Source organism: Uloborus diversus, chromosome 5 (genome assembly GCF_026930045.1).
Source record: "Uloborus diversus isolate 005 chromosome 5, Udiv.v.3.1, whole genome shotgun sequence".
In the NCBI taxonomy this organism is placed as follows: Eukaryota; Metazoa; Arthropoda; class Arachnida; order Araneae; family Uloboridae; genus Uloborus; species Uloborus diversus.
Window position 1 is genome coordinate 106731720 of NC_072735.1, and position 12448 is coordinate 106744167.

Genomic DNA, 12448 nt, shown 5'->3' on the forward strand with positions numbered 1-12448 from the left:
AGTAGAGTGTTTGTTCTCCAGCTAGATGGCTCAAGTAGAGACCACAAACCACCTGTGCAAATGGAGTCAGTCTAGTTGATAACGTCTGATCATGATCATAGTGCTGATTTTCTCAGGTGTTGCTTTCTGTCTGCGAACTCATTATGGCAGATTTAAAATAATAAACTGTAAGCTTGAAATTTTGCTCCCTGCTTGAAAAGTCGGCAACGGAATAGCTTACCAAATGCTTCAACAAGCTTTCAAGAACGATGCTATGAGCCATACACAATTTTGCGAGTGGTTTGGGCGTTTTAAACGTGTTAGAATGAGTGTTGAAGATCATGATCGTCCTGAGCGCCCTTCAACGTCTCGAAATGATGAAAAAATTGAAATAATCCGCCAAAAAATTAACGAAAGTCGTCGTTTTACGATTGACGAAACTTTACAAGAAACAAGAGTGAGTTGGAGCTCGCGCGGGCGATCGAAAGAATGACTCCTTTACCGTGATAACTCTGCCGTTACTCAGCCTTCACTATTAACCGCTACTTGGCCTCTCAAGGGTGGCTAGTCGTTCCATGACCCCCGTATTCACCAGACCTACCCCCTTGTGATCTTTTTCTGTTCCCAAGGTTTAAAAAAATTCTGAAAGTGAAACGTTTTGATGATGCTGAGGCTGTAAAACTGCTTCGCAACGGGCACTGGACATGGTCTAAGTTAAAGAGTTCCAAAAGAGCTTCTAACAGTGGGAAAAAAAGAATTAACGAGTGTATTGCATCTAAGTGTGAACACTTTAAAGGAGACTGAAGAAATTTTGTGAATAAACTAATATATAAATATTTTAGAACAAAAATCCGGTTATTTTTGGGTCCCCCCTCGTATACTACACAGGGGAATACTTTGTAACACAAACTGTTTTGAGAAAGGTTTTTTAGCTGTTTTGAAATTGATGAGTTCGGTGATATCAAAAAAACTGCAGTTACTTTTCTTTTACCAAGTCAGAATTTTACTCTACTCCTTATGTGAACATGACCACTTTCCGCGGGACAGCGTATATCACAGTAAACTCGACTACTCCCTTTCGGTTGATATAAAACTTTTTTTAATTAAAATTAATTGTTCCTTTTCCAAGATATTATTATTTATGATTGTAACCAATTTTAGTTTTTGGCTCTGCCAAGGCAAAATCTAATTTTCAGTGAGGAATCTATTATAATTTCATGTTTATCAGTAACTCAAAGGATTTTCTTGTTTTGTCTACGCAATGTAAGTAATTTTTGCTCTCCTAAAATCTCTTTTATCTTGTCTCATATTTTCCAAAAATGTACAATATTTTGTAAATGGGTCATTTTGATCCCTATGTAACTATAAAACTTGAGTTGAAGACTAAACTTGACTAATTTTTGGACTCAAAAGGCCATAAGTCTGTCAAAAACATATCACATATGTTACACAACCAAATCATTGTTCCTTGTGCTATTGGACGTGTCTACATAAATAATCTTCCTCTTCCTGACCAACTAGAAATCAACTCTTCCAAAATCAAACGTTTTTTATCAGAGTCGTACTATACCCGCTAAGTTGTCAAAAACGACAACTGTCAGCCCAAAACTGCCTCAACTTTTTTAATTACCGAGGCAAGAAATTAGAAATTGTAAAAGGGACTGTAGTTTTGAGTAGCAATGAAGATCTATTTTTCCTCATTCGTCATTTATCTTAATAAAATTAAATTATTTCAAACTATGGGACTCTCATTTCTTAATCGCTAACGCGCGAAACTCTTGGAAGCACAGCAATCCTCCCAGATTTACATATTCGTATTTTATAACTCGATAAAATTCGGAGTTTCATCTGGGAAATTTTGAACCCGCGATTGACATTTTGTAGCTTATTTTTGCACAATACAGGTAGCTCAAAAGTTCTGTTAAAGTACAGCATTTTCACCGCAACCACTTTTATTATGGAGCTAAAATTGAAAAAACTGTTTATTTTATTCATTTATTTATTTATTTTTAGCAATTGTATTTAAATATATTTTCATAAAAGCGTCATTTTATGTAAGCTCTAAAGATGAACTGATTAATAGGCAGTGTCGATTAATCGGTCATAATTAGCCACTTTGCAGCCTATTTACAATCGGCCAGATTTTGCCGATTAATCGGCGGAATTTTTTTTTTTTCAAAATAATTTTTTAAGCATAGTTTTAACAAAAACATTTATGGACAATAAATAAACGTAATTTGCTGTGTAATTTGTACAGTGTAAAAACGAATAGTTTAGAAAGTGCGTAGAATAATTTTCATAGCTGAAATTCACATGACACTGCAAAGAATAATTAAATTACTGGACATTCAGTTTTGAATTTTAAATTTATTAATCCCCCTTAGCCCCCCCCCCCCAATTCCATACACTTTTCATACCATCTACCTTGCAGCAATTTTTATTATTTTTACATTATTAATATTATTTCAGAATGTAACAGAAATAAACAAATGTGTATATGATCCCACTGGACCCTCCTCTTAATTCTCCCCACTCCCTCTAACATTTTCGTTTTATTTCTTAAAGAAAATCAGGATCATTCCCTAAAGGTTACGTTGGTACCCTAACCTCAGCTTTTGATGACACAACTTGATTATAAAAGAAGAAAAAAAAGTTAAAAAGTGACGGAGGAATCGGTAGCATTAAAAATAATTATTATGATCATCAATCGGCCGATTAAGCAGTAATCGATAATCGGCCAATTTCCTTATTGGTGCATCCCTAATAAGTACTATTTATTTGGTTTTGTATAATTTTTCCAAAAAAAGGTGCTGAAAAACAAGCACTTTTTTTTCATAAGTTTAAGTAGAAGTGTCAGCAAATGAGAGTTAATGCCAATAGTTATTCGCAAAGCTAAATAAATTGAAAATGTTACAAAAGGAAATTATAAAAAGAACGAAAGACATCGCTCAACCATGACAAAAGATTTTAAAAAGACAAAAATTGTAAAAAATTGGCACTTTCAAAATAACAAATCTTATTTTATACTTTAGGGAAACACGCAGAAGAAAAATATTTTCAAAAACGAGGCACTGTTAAGATCGATAAAATACGATTTGATTATGGTCTTGTGAGCAAGGTGAAACTCATGGTGTGTCTTCATAAGTGAATTTCAGGATCAAGTTTGAAAGAACGCCATGAAACATCGAAGAAAAGAGAATCTATTTTATTTCTTATATAGTTACAACGATACGATGAAGTTGAGATATTTTTTAGTTGTTTTATGTTTTCTAGATTCTGAATCTCAAACTGATATTTTGTTTCGAATTCGCATTCATGCGAAAGACAAAGAATCTATGAAAATCTTTACATTAAAGAAAAGAGAAAATTCACATTATTCTTCCGTGGGAAGGAAAAAGGTAATATCTGCAAGTTTTTCACTTTTCATTTTTTTGCATTTTGATCCTCTACTAAACTTTAGCTTTATTGTACAAGCTTGCATATTCGGCAAGTTTGTGGCTTTATTCCGATGAAAATAAAGCACGAAAAAAATGTCTAATTGCAACATTTCCCTTTTCTTAGTATGAAATCCAAAAAGCGATTTTTAAAATATCTCAAAAACTCGTTTCTGCAGATACTGCTCTTTACCTTCCCACGGCAGCATTCAAATAAGTATCTTATTGCATGCCGAACCAAGAGAGATACCACTTGTGAAAAAATTTAAATTGTGATTAAAAGTCTAATGATCAAACGTTTATCATTTCTAATTTTACCTATACTGATGGCAAAACTAAATATTATTTTTCCTCATTTTAAAGGAACTCACCAATAGTTTACGGCGATTCAATGAAAGCTCTCTTCATTCTCATCCTCATATAAATAATAGCCAAAGATCGATTAACCCGCGTGTTTCAACAATGAAACTCGCGCCACGGCATGATAAGTTGATAATATGTTTTGCTAATAATTTAACATACAGGGAAAGGCTTTATTGTGACAAGGCTGAACTCGCTCCTGTAACTTAACCGTTTTACTGCTAGGACTGTGTCATTTCAGGGGAATGAAAAAACGAAAAAATGGTCAACAATGAACGCTACCTACTGGAGTTTAGGTTTAATCCACTGGAGTTAGGATTGCAATTTCAACCATCAAAATATTACCGAAAAGGCAATGGCTTCGTTCAAATGCAGAAACAATTTTCACCCATCATACCTTGACGGGTGACTTTCTAGCTTCAAAATAATTATTTTAACATGAATCACTTAATTTTTTATCTTGAAGAAGTCTTGGCGTTCAGTCGTTGTTTCTCAACAAGTTCCAGATGTATAGGTTTGATAGAATGGGTGCATTAAGTAACGCAACTTTTAATTTTTAATTATTTTTTTTAAATGTCCGATTTTTCAAACAAGGCGTGGTCTTTATGATGTCACAAGTAATGTACTTTGGTCGTTTTCCACTGGTACGCTGAATATTTACGCTTGCTGTCTACCGCATTCCCAAGTTATGATGATTCAGAAGCGAATTAAATATTGCGCTCTACGCTTGCTATCAACCATATCGTTGTCACTACATGTGAGCAAAGAAGCGAATTAAAAATACGCTGATGGCATCAGTGGATGACAATTCATCTCTTGTGATGTCATGGGCAGAAGCGTAAGAAATGAAATTGAACCTGCGCACCGATTAAAATAATTGTTAAAAAATACTAAACTTGGTCGAATATTTAGAAAATGGTCTGATCCTATGTTTTTAAGCATGCTCTTTCAGAAACAAATACACGGAAATTTCGGAAACGACCCCATTGTGGAAATCGCTTGATACAGTTGACTAACCCAATGAAGATACACAGCATATTGTTACACTTGCAAGAAAGCTTTGAATAGCAAGAGAAAGATTTTGAAACGTTATAAGGGAAAAGGAATCCTATTAGCGTGTCTATAAACTTTTAATCAAAATTTTTGCAATCGATGAAAAGTTTAAATAAAATTAAAATATAATTTTGATACTTTTGGGGTTTATTTCATTGAATTCTATTGTTTTCAGTTGATCTTCAACGGTCAAATATTGAACTTTAAAGTAGACAGTTGTTTTTTTTCTAATTGTTCCTACTAGTAGAGTATTACACGAACTATCTTTATCTCTTTCTTTTCTATGTCAAGTTGCCTTAGCAACACTGTTCCTCGATCTACTTTTTATAATGCGTAGCTGAATTTGTATCTTTTGTGCCAGAAAAGCGACTGTGATGTTATACACAGACATCTTTCCACGTTAGTTATACATTTTAAAGCATATTATTTCATACTAGAAAATCACCCGTCAAGGTATGACGTGTGAAAATTGCTTCTTCATTTGAGTGAAGCATTTGCCTGTTGGGAGATCTTTCGATAGTTGAAATTTCGGGTCTCATAACTTTGTGCAATTGTTCCTTTCTGGCAAACAATATTAACTTTTTTGGTACCAGAAAATTGTCAACAGTTAAAAAAGAGAAACTGCTGTTTGACCACAGACTGTATGTAATTTGGCAATCAGCCAAGCAAAGACGATTCCATCTGAATGAATCAAGCAGGGGAGAAGGAAAAATAGCGATGGGATTTTGACGCACGCGTTTCATAATTTCACTGGGGACTTATTCATTTATTGTCTTAATTAAGGTGAAAATGAGTGTAAATAAAATGAGTTTCTATGAAACAACAAAAAGAAGATACAATGTTTTTATTTCGCTCGGAAATGTAACAGTATAATGGTAAGCTCCAAATTATGTTGCAAACAAAATAAATCAATTAATTTTTGAGTGAGAATATAGATCAAATATTGTTTTGATTTAGAAATTATTTCAGTGAATAAATTGTCATTATTAAAAAACTGAGTCGAAATAATTAAGAGGAAAACGCGCACATTTATAGCAGAGAAACTACTATCCCTGGAAGATAATAGACGCGTCCATTTCCGCCGTAAACCAGATGTTAGCCTTTCCATACAATCAATGGTTAGACAGTATCAAGAATCTCAGCTATTTTCAAGTAAAAATAGATACAAAATTCAATAAACATTCTCAGTTATTAAGTAATTCATGTTTATAAATAACATCATTGCTGGTATGTGAGGATTTTGAGACCACCACATTACGGTGTTCCTTATTTGAGGATAAAACGATTCACTTTGTCACGTCGCCGTGGACTGACATTCGTAGGATTCTACAAGCTGTGGATGACTTTTTGGTGACATTTTGTGATCATCACACTTCAAAGATCCTCATGTGACCGTCATGTGACTTTCACACAAGGTTCAAATTTCAGTAACATTTATTAAAATGTTCCATGTTGACAAACTGCTATATTTTTACCCAAAATTACATTCATCCCAAGTGCTTGGGAAAAGCACTAATGGAAGAACAATTCATGGCGTATGAAATTGTTTTAGAGTTCCATAATAATGTGGAAAGAACTCAATGCTTATAGAAAAGTCTAACATGAAAACATAATAAAAAAAATCTATCAAAAACTTTATGGGTGGCCCGGGGAAGTATTATGAAAGAAAAGGCAATCATTAAACAAACGTTAAGACCAAAAAACTCATTTGATCTTTCATGACTTCTTTTATTCGTTTGTACCTTGCACAATGAGAAAATGATACTTTTTACGTCAGCACTAATTGTTATTGAGTTACAGTGCAAATTCATTTTTATGAAAGAACTTATGCTACAAAACTTGCAATCGCTGTCTAAACATTATATTTATTTTATTATTCTGAAAGGCTGAGTTTTGACTTTAACAGAAAGTCCCCCCCCCCTCCTTGATCAAAAGAAAAAAAAATCTGCTAAGCGACAGATTGCTAAGTAAGAGATTATTGCTGTTTGAAAAAGTTTGTGAAATTTAAATATATAGAAAGAAGATAATAGAGTTACAATAAGATATGCTGCAAATGAGGGAGAGAGCATCTTTTTGATTTTTCCCCTTTTCAACTCATTCGATTTTTGTTATTTTTTACTTTATTTATTTATTTATTAGTTGTCGACTATAAATAATGTTTCAACAGACTACTGTTGGCTCTTTCTTTTTGTAAACGTTATTTATGGGTAATTTGCTGAAGAAAGTTTAAATGAAATAATTTGTGCGTATATATTTAAAGTAAATAAAAGCTGCGATTATTTTCGTTTTTAGTAAACGTTGTTTTCTAATGGAAGTTTTAAGTATCGTTGTCCAAATTTTAGTGTTATTTTATTTCAGTTTAATTACTTTGAGAGCGTTATTTATACTTTTATTATATTTAATCAAGTACTCAACAGTTGGAGTAGATGTAAAATCATGTGTGTGTGTTTAATTATTCTTCAAAAGAATCTTTTGAAGAATAATCTTACTGTTTTAAATGTTTTTTTAAAAGGTTTCTATCTCTATCTGGATTACAAAAATTTGATTTGAATTTTTCAGACTGAACACAAGCCAATTTTACATTTATTTATTTTCAATTAATGTATTTGGCAATCTGAACGACTTCATGTAATTGTTGTTCTGTTCCAGTTTTATAGAGTTATCAAAGGACAAGGCGACGTGTGGGACAACAGAGCTCGCGCCCGCGGAGTCACTGCTTCTTTCTCTCTGAACGGAGTGGGTCCCGTTTATGAAGAACCTCAAGATCTCTATCAAGAAAACGAAGAGCTCAAGGTAAATGACTTTGCTTTTCACTGCGAAATCTGTGACTTTGCAGTGGGTTCAAACCACTATAGTCTGTCATTGATCCACTTTATTATAGTGTAGGCTGCAAGCAACATATCTTTCGATCGCCTGCAAAGTTGATTAAAATTATTTATAACGTGCTCAACCCACGAGGTCTACTGACTGAACCAGCGAACTGGTGCCATTTTATCGGAAATGGAACGACTGTCAAGATTTATTAAAAGTCTCAGTATTTGTGAAAGCTCCAAACAAGGATTGAATATTGCTTTGCATGTGATATTTGTGTAATACCTTAAAAAATGAAAAAGGCAAATACAGTAAAATCCCTCTAATGCTGACAGTAACGGGACAATTTTTTTTCCGCAATAGAGAGGTGTCCGCAGGACAGGCGTTTAATAATGTTATTTGCTTTGGAACTGGGGAATTAAAAATTGTCCGCCTTTGAGGGGTGTCCCTTAGGAGGGGTTTTACTGTATTTCAGCTTTATTATATTACATACAAGTGTTACATTTTTTTTTTTTTTTTGACTTTTTTTTTGGCAATTTTTGTTTTGCTTTTGTTATTATATCAAATGCAGAAAATCAAATAAATCCGAGTTTTTGTGTTACAGAGGGTTAACACTAACTTAACATTGTTGACGAATGTGCCGCGGTCTACCTTACAAAATGCTCATTTGATAACAAGAGCAGAGGTAGCAGTATAATTCTTCAACTTAATGATTCAGCAGCCTAATTGTTAAAGAACATGTAAAACAAATCAGCAGAACAATCACTATATTATTGCACACAAAGAGTTTTAACAATGAAAAGTTTGAGCCTATTAGATTAGAAAGTCATAATCTTAAGTATAAAGAATGCAACTTTGCCAAATAGGATCGATGCTCTTTATGCAACAGTCAAGATAGGTAAAAGATTTCACTTTGCTGCAAAACGGCATTAGTTTTATTCCTTTTGAGATCGATAGATAATGAGTCATCAAATCCATTGCTTTACGTGGCCATTTTTTCATGAACATTTTTGGCCCTCGACAGAAGGCTCTAATTGTCCTTGGAATAGTTGCACGAAATTGTAGTTTGATGTTTTATGATGGCTGCAGAGTCGGAGAGAAAATGACCGAATCTGTTATTAGTCCAAAATCAGTCTGACTTCGATTCCATAATCTTGGCAGAGCTCTCTCTCTCTCTCTCTCTCTCTCTCTCTCTACACTTCAGGGTCCACCATACCAAACACTTTTTGTGTTTTTGCTGGTTGGATGGTACCCTGAAGACAACTCAGGAGCCGAGCAACACCTGACCCAGCATTCCGGAAGGTTTTGATTTGGAATGGGAACTTGGAGGAATTTTTGGCCGCGAACATATTTACTGTGCCCCAGTCACCATTAACGAGCACAGAGGAGCGTCGACTGGCTATCATCGAACCTCCGGTTACGAGTCCGACACCTTACAGATCAGGTCACCACGGCCAAACTTGGCAGAACTGCAGACTTGGAAGGAAAATGACGGATATGAACTTCTGGAACATTAAAATCTTCTACTACGACTCGTTTACTCAAAACCAGTCCGACTTTGAGTCTGCAGCCCTGATTTTTACTCATAGTATATTTTTGCATGATTTATGAGGTGTGTTAATTTGTGAATTACTATTCTTTCCAGGAGGAGGTGCAGAAGCTAGCTTCGCAAATCGAATTCATGAAAATCGTACACATGGAGGTGAACAACCGACACCTGAAGCCAAAACATGGAGGCTTCTTTAGCCAAACGACCAGCAATCAGAGTCCTGTTATCAAAAACATATACATGAAGTTCGAAAGTACAGATTCACCTGGCTCCAGAATCTCGCCAGCAGCCGAACTCGTCAGTGAAAAAGTGTGAAAGCACAGGCGCAATAATATTTGGTTAAAGAAAATGGCTACAAACGTGAAAGAACATCCTTTTTGCAGCTGTTGCCATCTGCACCGTGGAAGTATTCTTCACTAGCAGAAAATGGCGGAGCTGTGTGCTCCGTGGTTCAGATTGAAGATCTGCAACTAGAGCAGTCTTCTCAGAGGAAAAATGGCGAATTGAAGAAGAAATTTCCATGTAAATGGAAATAAGAAGTAAATTTCAGAATTTTAACTGGCTTTGAAGGGTTTTCTTTGATGGTAAAATTTAGAAACTCGTTGTTTTGTCATTATTCTTTTATACCTATAATGTATAATTAGTATATCGAAAGTGTCAAACCAAAATGTAATTTTTTACAGAAGAAAAACAACTGAATTATCTTTAATCTTCTTTTTAAAATAACCTTCTCGTCTTTAAATATTCATTAAAAGATTTTTTGTTTCCGCGGTGACTTTGGAAAAGAAGTGATAAAACTAAATATGGAATAATACAGACTTCATACACTATCCCTAATGGTATTTCCAAAATACCAAAAGAATTCACGAATATTTTTAAACAATCATAATCATTTTACAATTTTATTGATTAATTTTTAAAAATCTAGGGAATTACATAATTGTGATACATGTATTAAGTACAAAATTTGATGCTGCAATAAGTAGTGCATGAAAAATGAAAAATATCATTTATTTCGTATTTGCAACAGATTTTTAAATTTACATACCATTCTCAAAAAGGAAGTTAAAAAAATATATATATTTTAAATTGTTTTTTCATTGTGAGTAAAGTTCACAGCATGTACTGACACTTAGACCTTTTACGTCATTTTAGAAAATTCTTTGATACCAATAGTAGTGATAACACCAATTATTAAGATTTTAGACTGTCATACGCCATGTACGATTTGAAATTTTTAACACCAATGCAGAAATGTAAAGTGTTATGTACACATTTTTTCTGTATGTTGCGTCAGAAGGAATGCGAAAAGAGCACACTGGTCTGTCTCAGTTCTCGTTGTTTTTTTAAAGCAAAATACGTGAAGTTTAGATTTGACTTTATGCCAAAATGTAATCACTTCAACTTCTTGACCCATTTCATCCTTCAAACGTAAATGTAAGACGATTGAAGGGGAGTACTAATTGGACACTAAAGTAAAGGCAATCCTATATTTTAAAGCTGGTTTTCTTGAGGATGCTTTAATGTTTTCTAGTTAAGATTTCGATCTATAGAAGTACAATTTTACTGTATGTTTTTTGCTAAGCTTTAGAATATTTATGTTGTACTAGTAATTTATTATATTTTGTGTATGTTTTCGTGCAATTATTTTTACCGAAAGAATTATAATCTAATTGAAAATTAATTTAAGCTTATATCCTATTTGTATCATATGTTTGTTCGCTCAATTTTTCTAGTCCTTTTGAAAATGTTTTTTTAGTATTGTCTTGACTTCAAATACTCCTTTAACTTTCAATTTCACCCATTTATTTGACTAGACTATCCGAGAAAAAGATTTAAAAATTAAAAATGGGGAAATTAGAGACAACTCTAGAATTGTCAAAGCAGAAAACATTAAAGTTACTTAAGTAACTATTATTCATGCTTTTCGTTTAAAGGTTACATGTAATTAGTATTGAAATATAAGATGTTTGTTGTTGTTTTTTTTTCTTTTTTTTTTGGTAAGAACTGGCGAACTTTTTTTGGTTTTGTTTATTTTTTTATTTTTAATTGGAAAACAATTAAAACGGTGTAAAGTTTGTTAGTAAAATACTGGTAACAAGTAAAAGCTACCGAAGTTTTTTTTTTAAGGATTTTTTCACCTTTATATGGTAAATTTGATTTCTTTTCTTTCAAATTTATAATGTTTTAATTTTTTTTTTCTTCTTCTTATTGCCCCGTCTCCCCGAAAATAAATGGGTGAATTCCTTTAATGAAACATATATCAATACAATGGTATTTTTAACAAAATTTTGTTCTGCTTTCACAGATTTTTACGAAACAACGAAACGCAATCAATTTCCTACAAAATCTTGTTTATTACTGAAACAAAGAAAGAGAATGAAATGGGTTAAAAAGAATCTAAGACGCATTTTACATGCTAAAGTATGATAAACTCCTGTTCTTTATTGCTAACTATCTTATTTAAATAAAACACAAGAATCAGAACAAATTTATCAAATAAGTTGTGATATAATAATCTTCTGAGATGAAAAGCTCGATATTTTTATAGATAGTTTAAGAAAATAATTTTAGAAATGAAGGTATAAATGCAGTGTGGTGATACTTGAATTTTTTAGCAATGTATAATATCAAACGTCGTTCGAAAGGTTAGTAAAAAAATGTTGTATTTAAGAAAGATCAGAATAAGATATTTTATTGCCTTTTTTTAGACTTTGAAGTGCATGTCTTACACGAAAATCTCTTAATATTTCAATATGTAGATGTGCTTGCCTTCCGTCATAATAATGATAATAATAATAACAATAACAAACTTCGTGAGTGCTATCATTCCAAAAATATTGTGATGTGAATTATATTTGGACAATGTTAAACGTTGTTCATGAAAATAAGTGGTTTTGTTTTCTATCTAAAGATACTAATTTTGAACATTTTCTGATTACAGTATCCAAGGCAATATCAATATCAAGCGTGTAGTATTATACATATAACCAAGCAATACAACGTTTATAGCACTAAGTAAATAACTTTTATTTAGATTGTATGTTTTACTGTTTTGCAGAAATTGTTTTGAAGCAAATAAGTGTTTTAATGTTCTTATTTGTGGTTAAAATTGATAAATATAAGATATAGTATGATTTACTGTTTTGCAAAAATTATTTTGAAGCAAATAAGTGTTTAATGTTATTATTTATTATTAAGGTTGTTAAAATACTGGAACTTCATGAATATTTTAAGTTGAAAGCTCTCATTAAAACGTTTA

The 12448-nt window shown here is 32.7% G+C and overlaps 1 protein-coding gene across 1 annotated transcript in view; it reads left to right on the top strand.

Moving 5' to 3' along the window:
• Positions 1-9501, top strand: part of LOC129222633 (probable G-protein coupled receptor CG31760) — a 49100-nt gene extending 39599 nt beyond the window's left edge. Inside the window, exons 9-10 of the mRNA XM_054857163.1 lie at positions 7476-7619; positions 9283-9501. Coding sequence (XP_054713138.1) covers positions 7476-7619; positions 9283-9501 — 363 coding nt within the window. The remainder of the gene's footprint in view (positions 1-7475; positions 7620-9282) is intronic.
• Positions 9502-12448: the final 2947 nt, after the last annotated feature.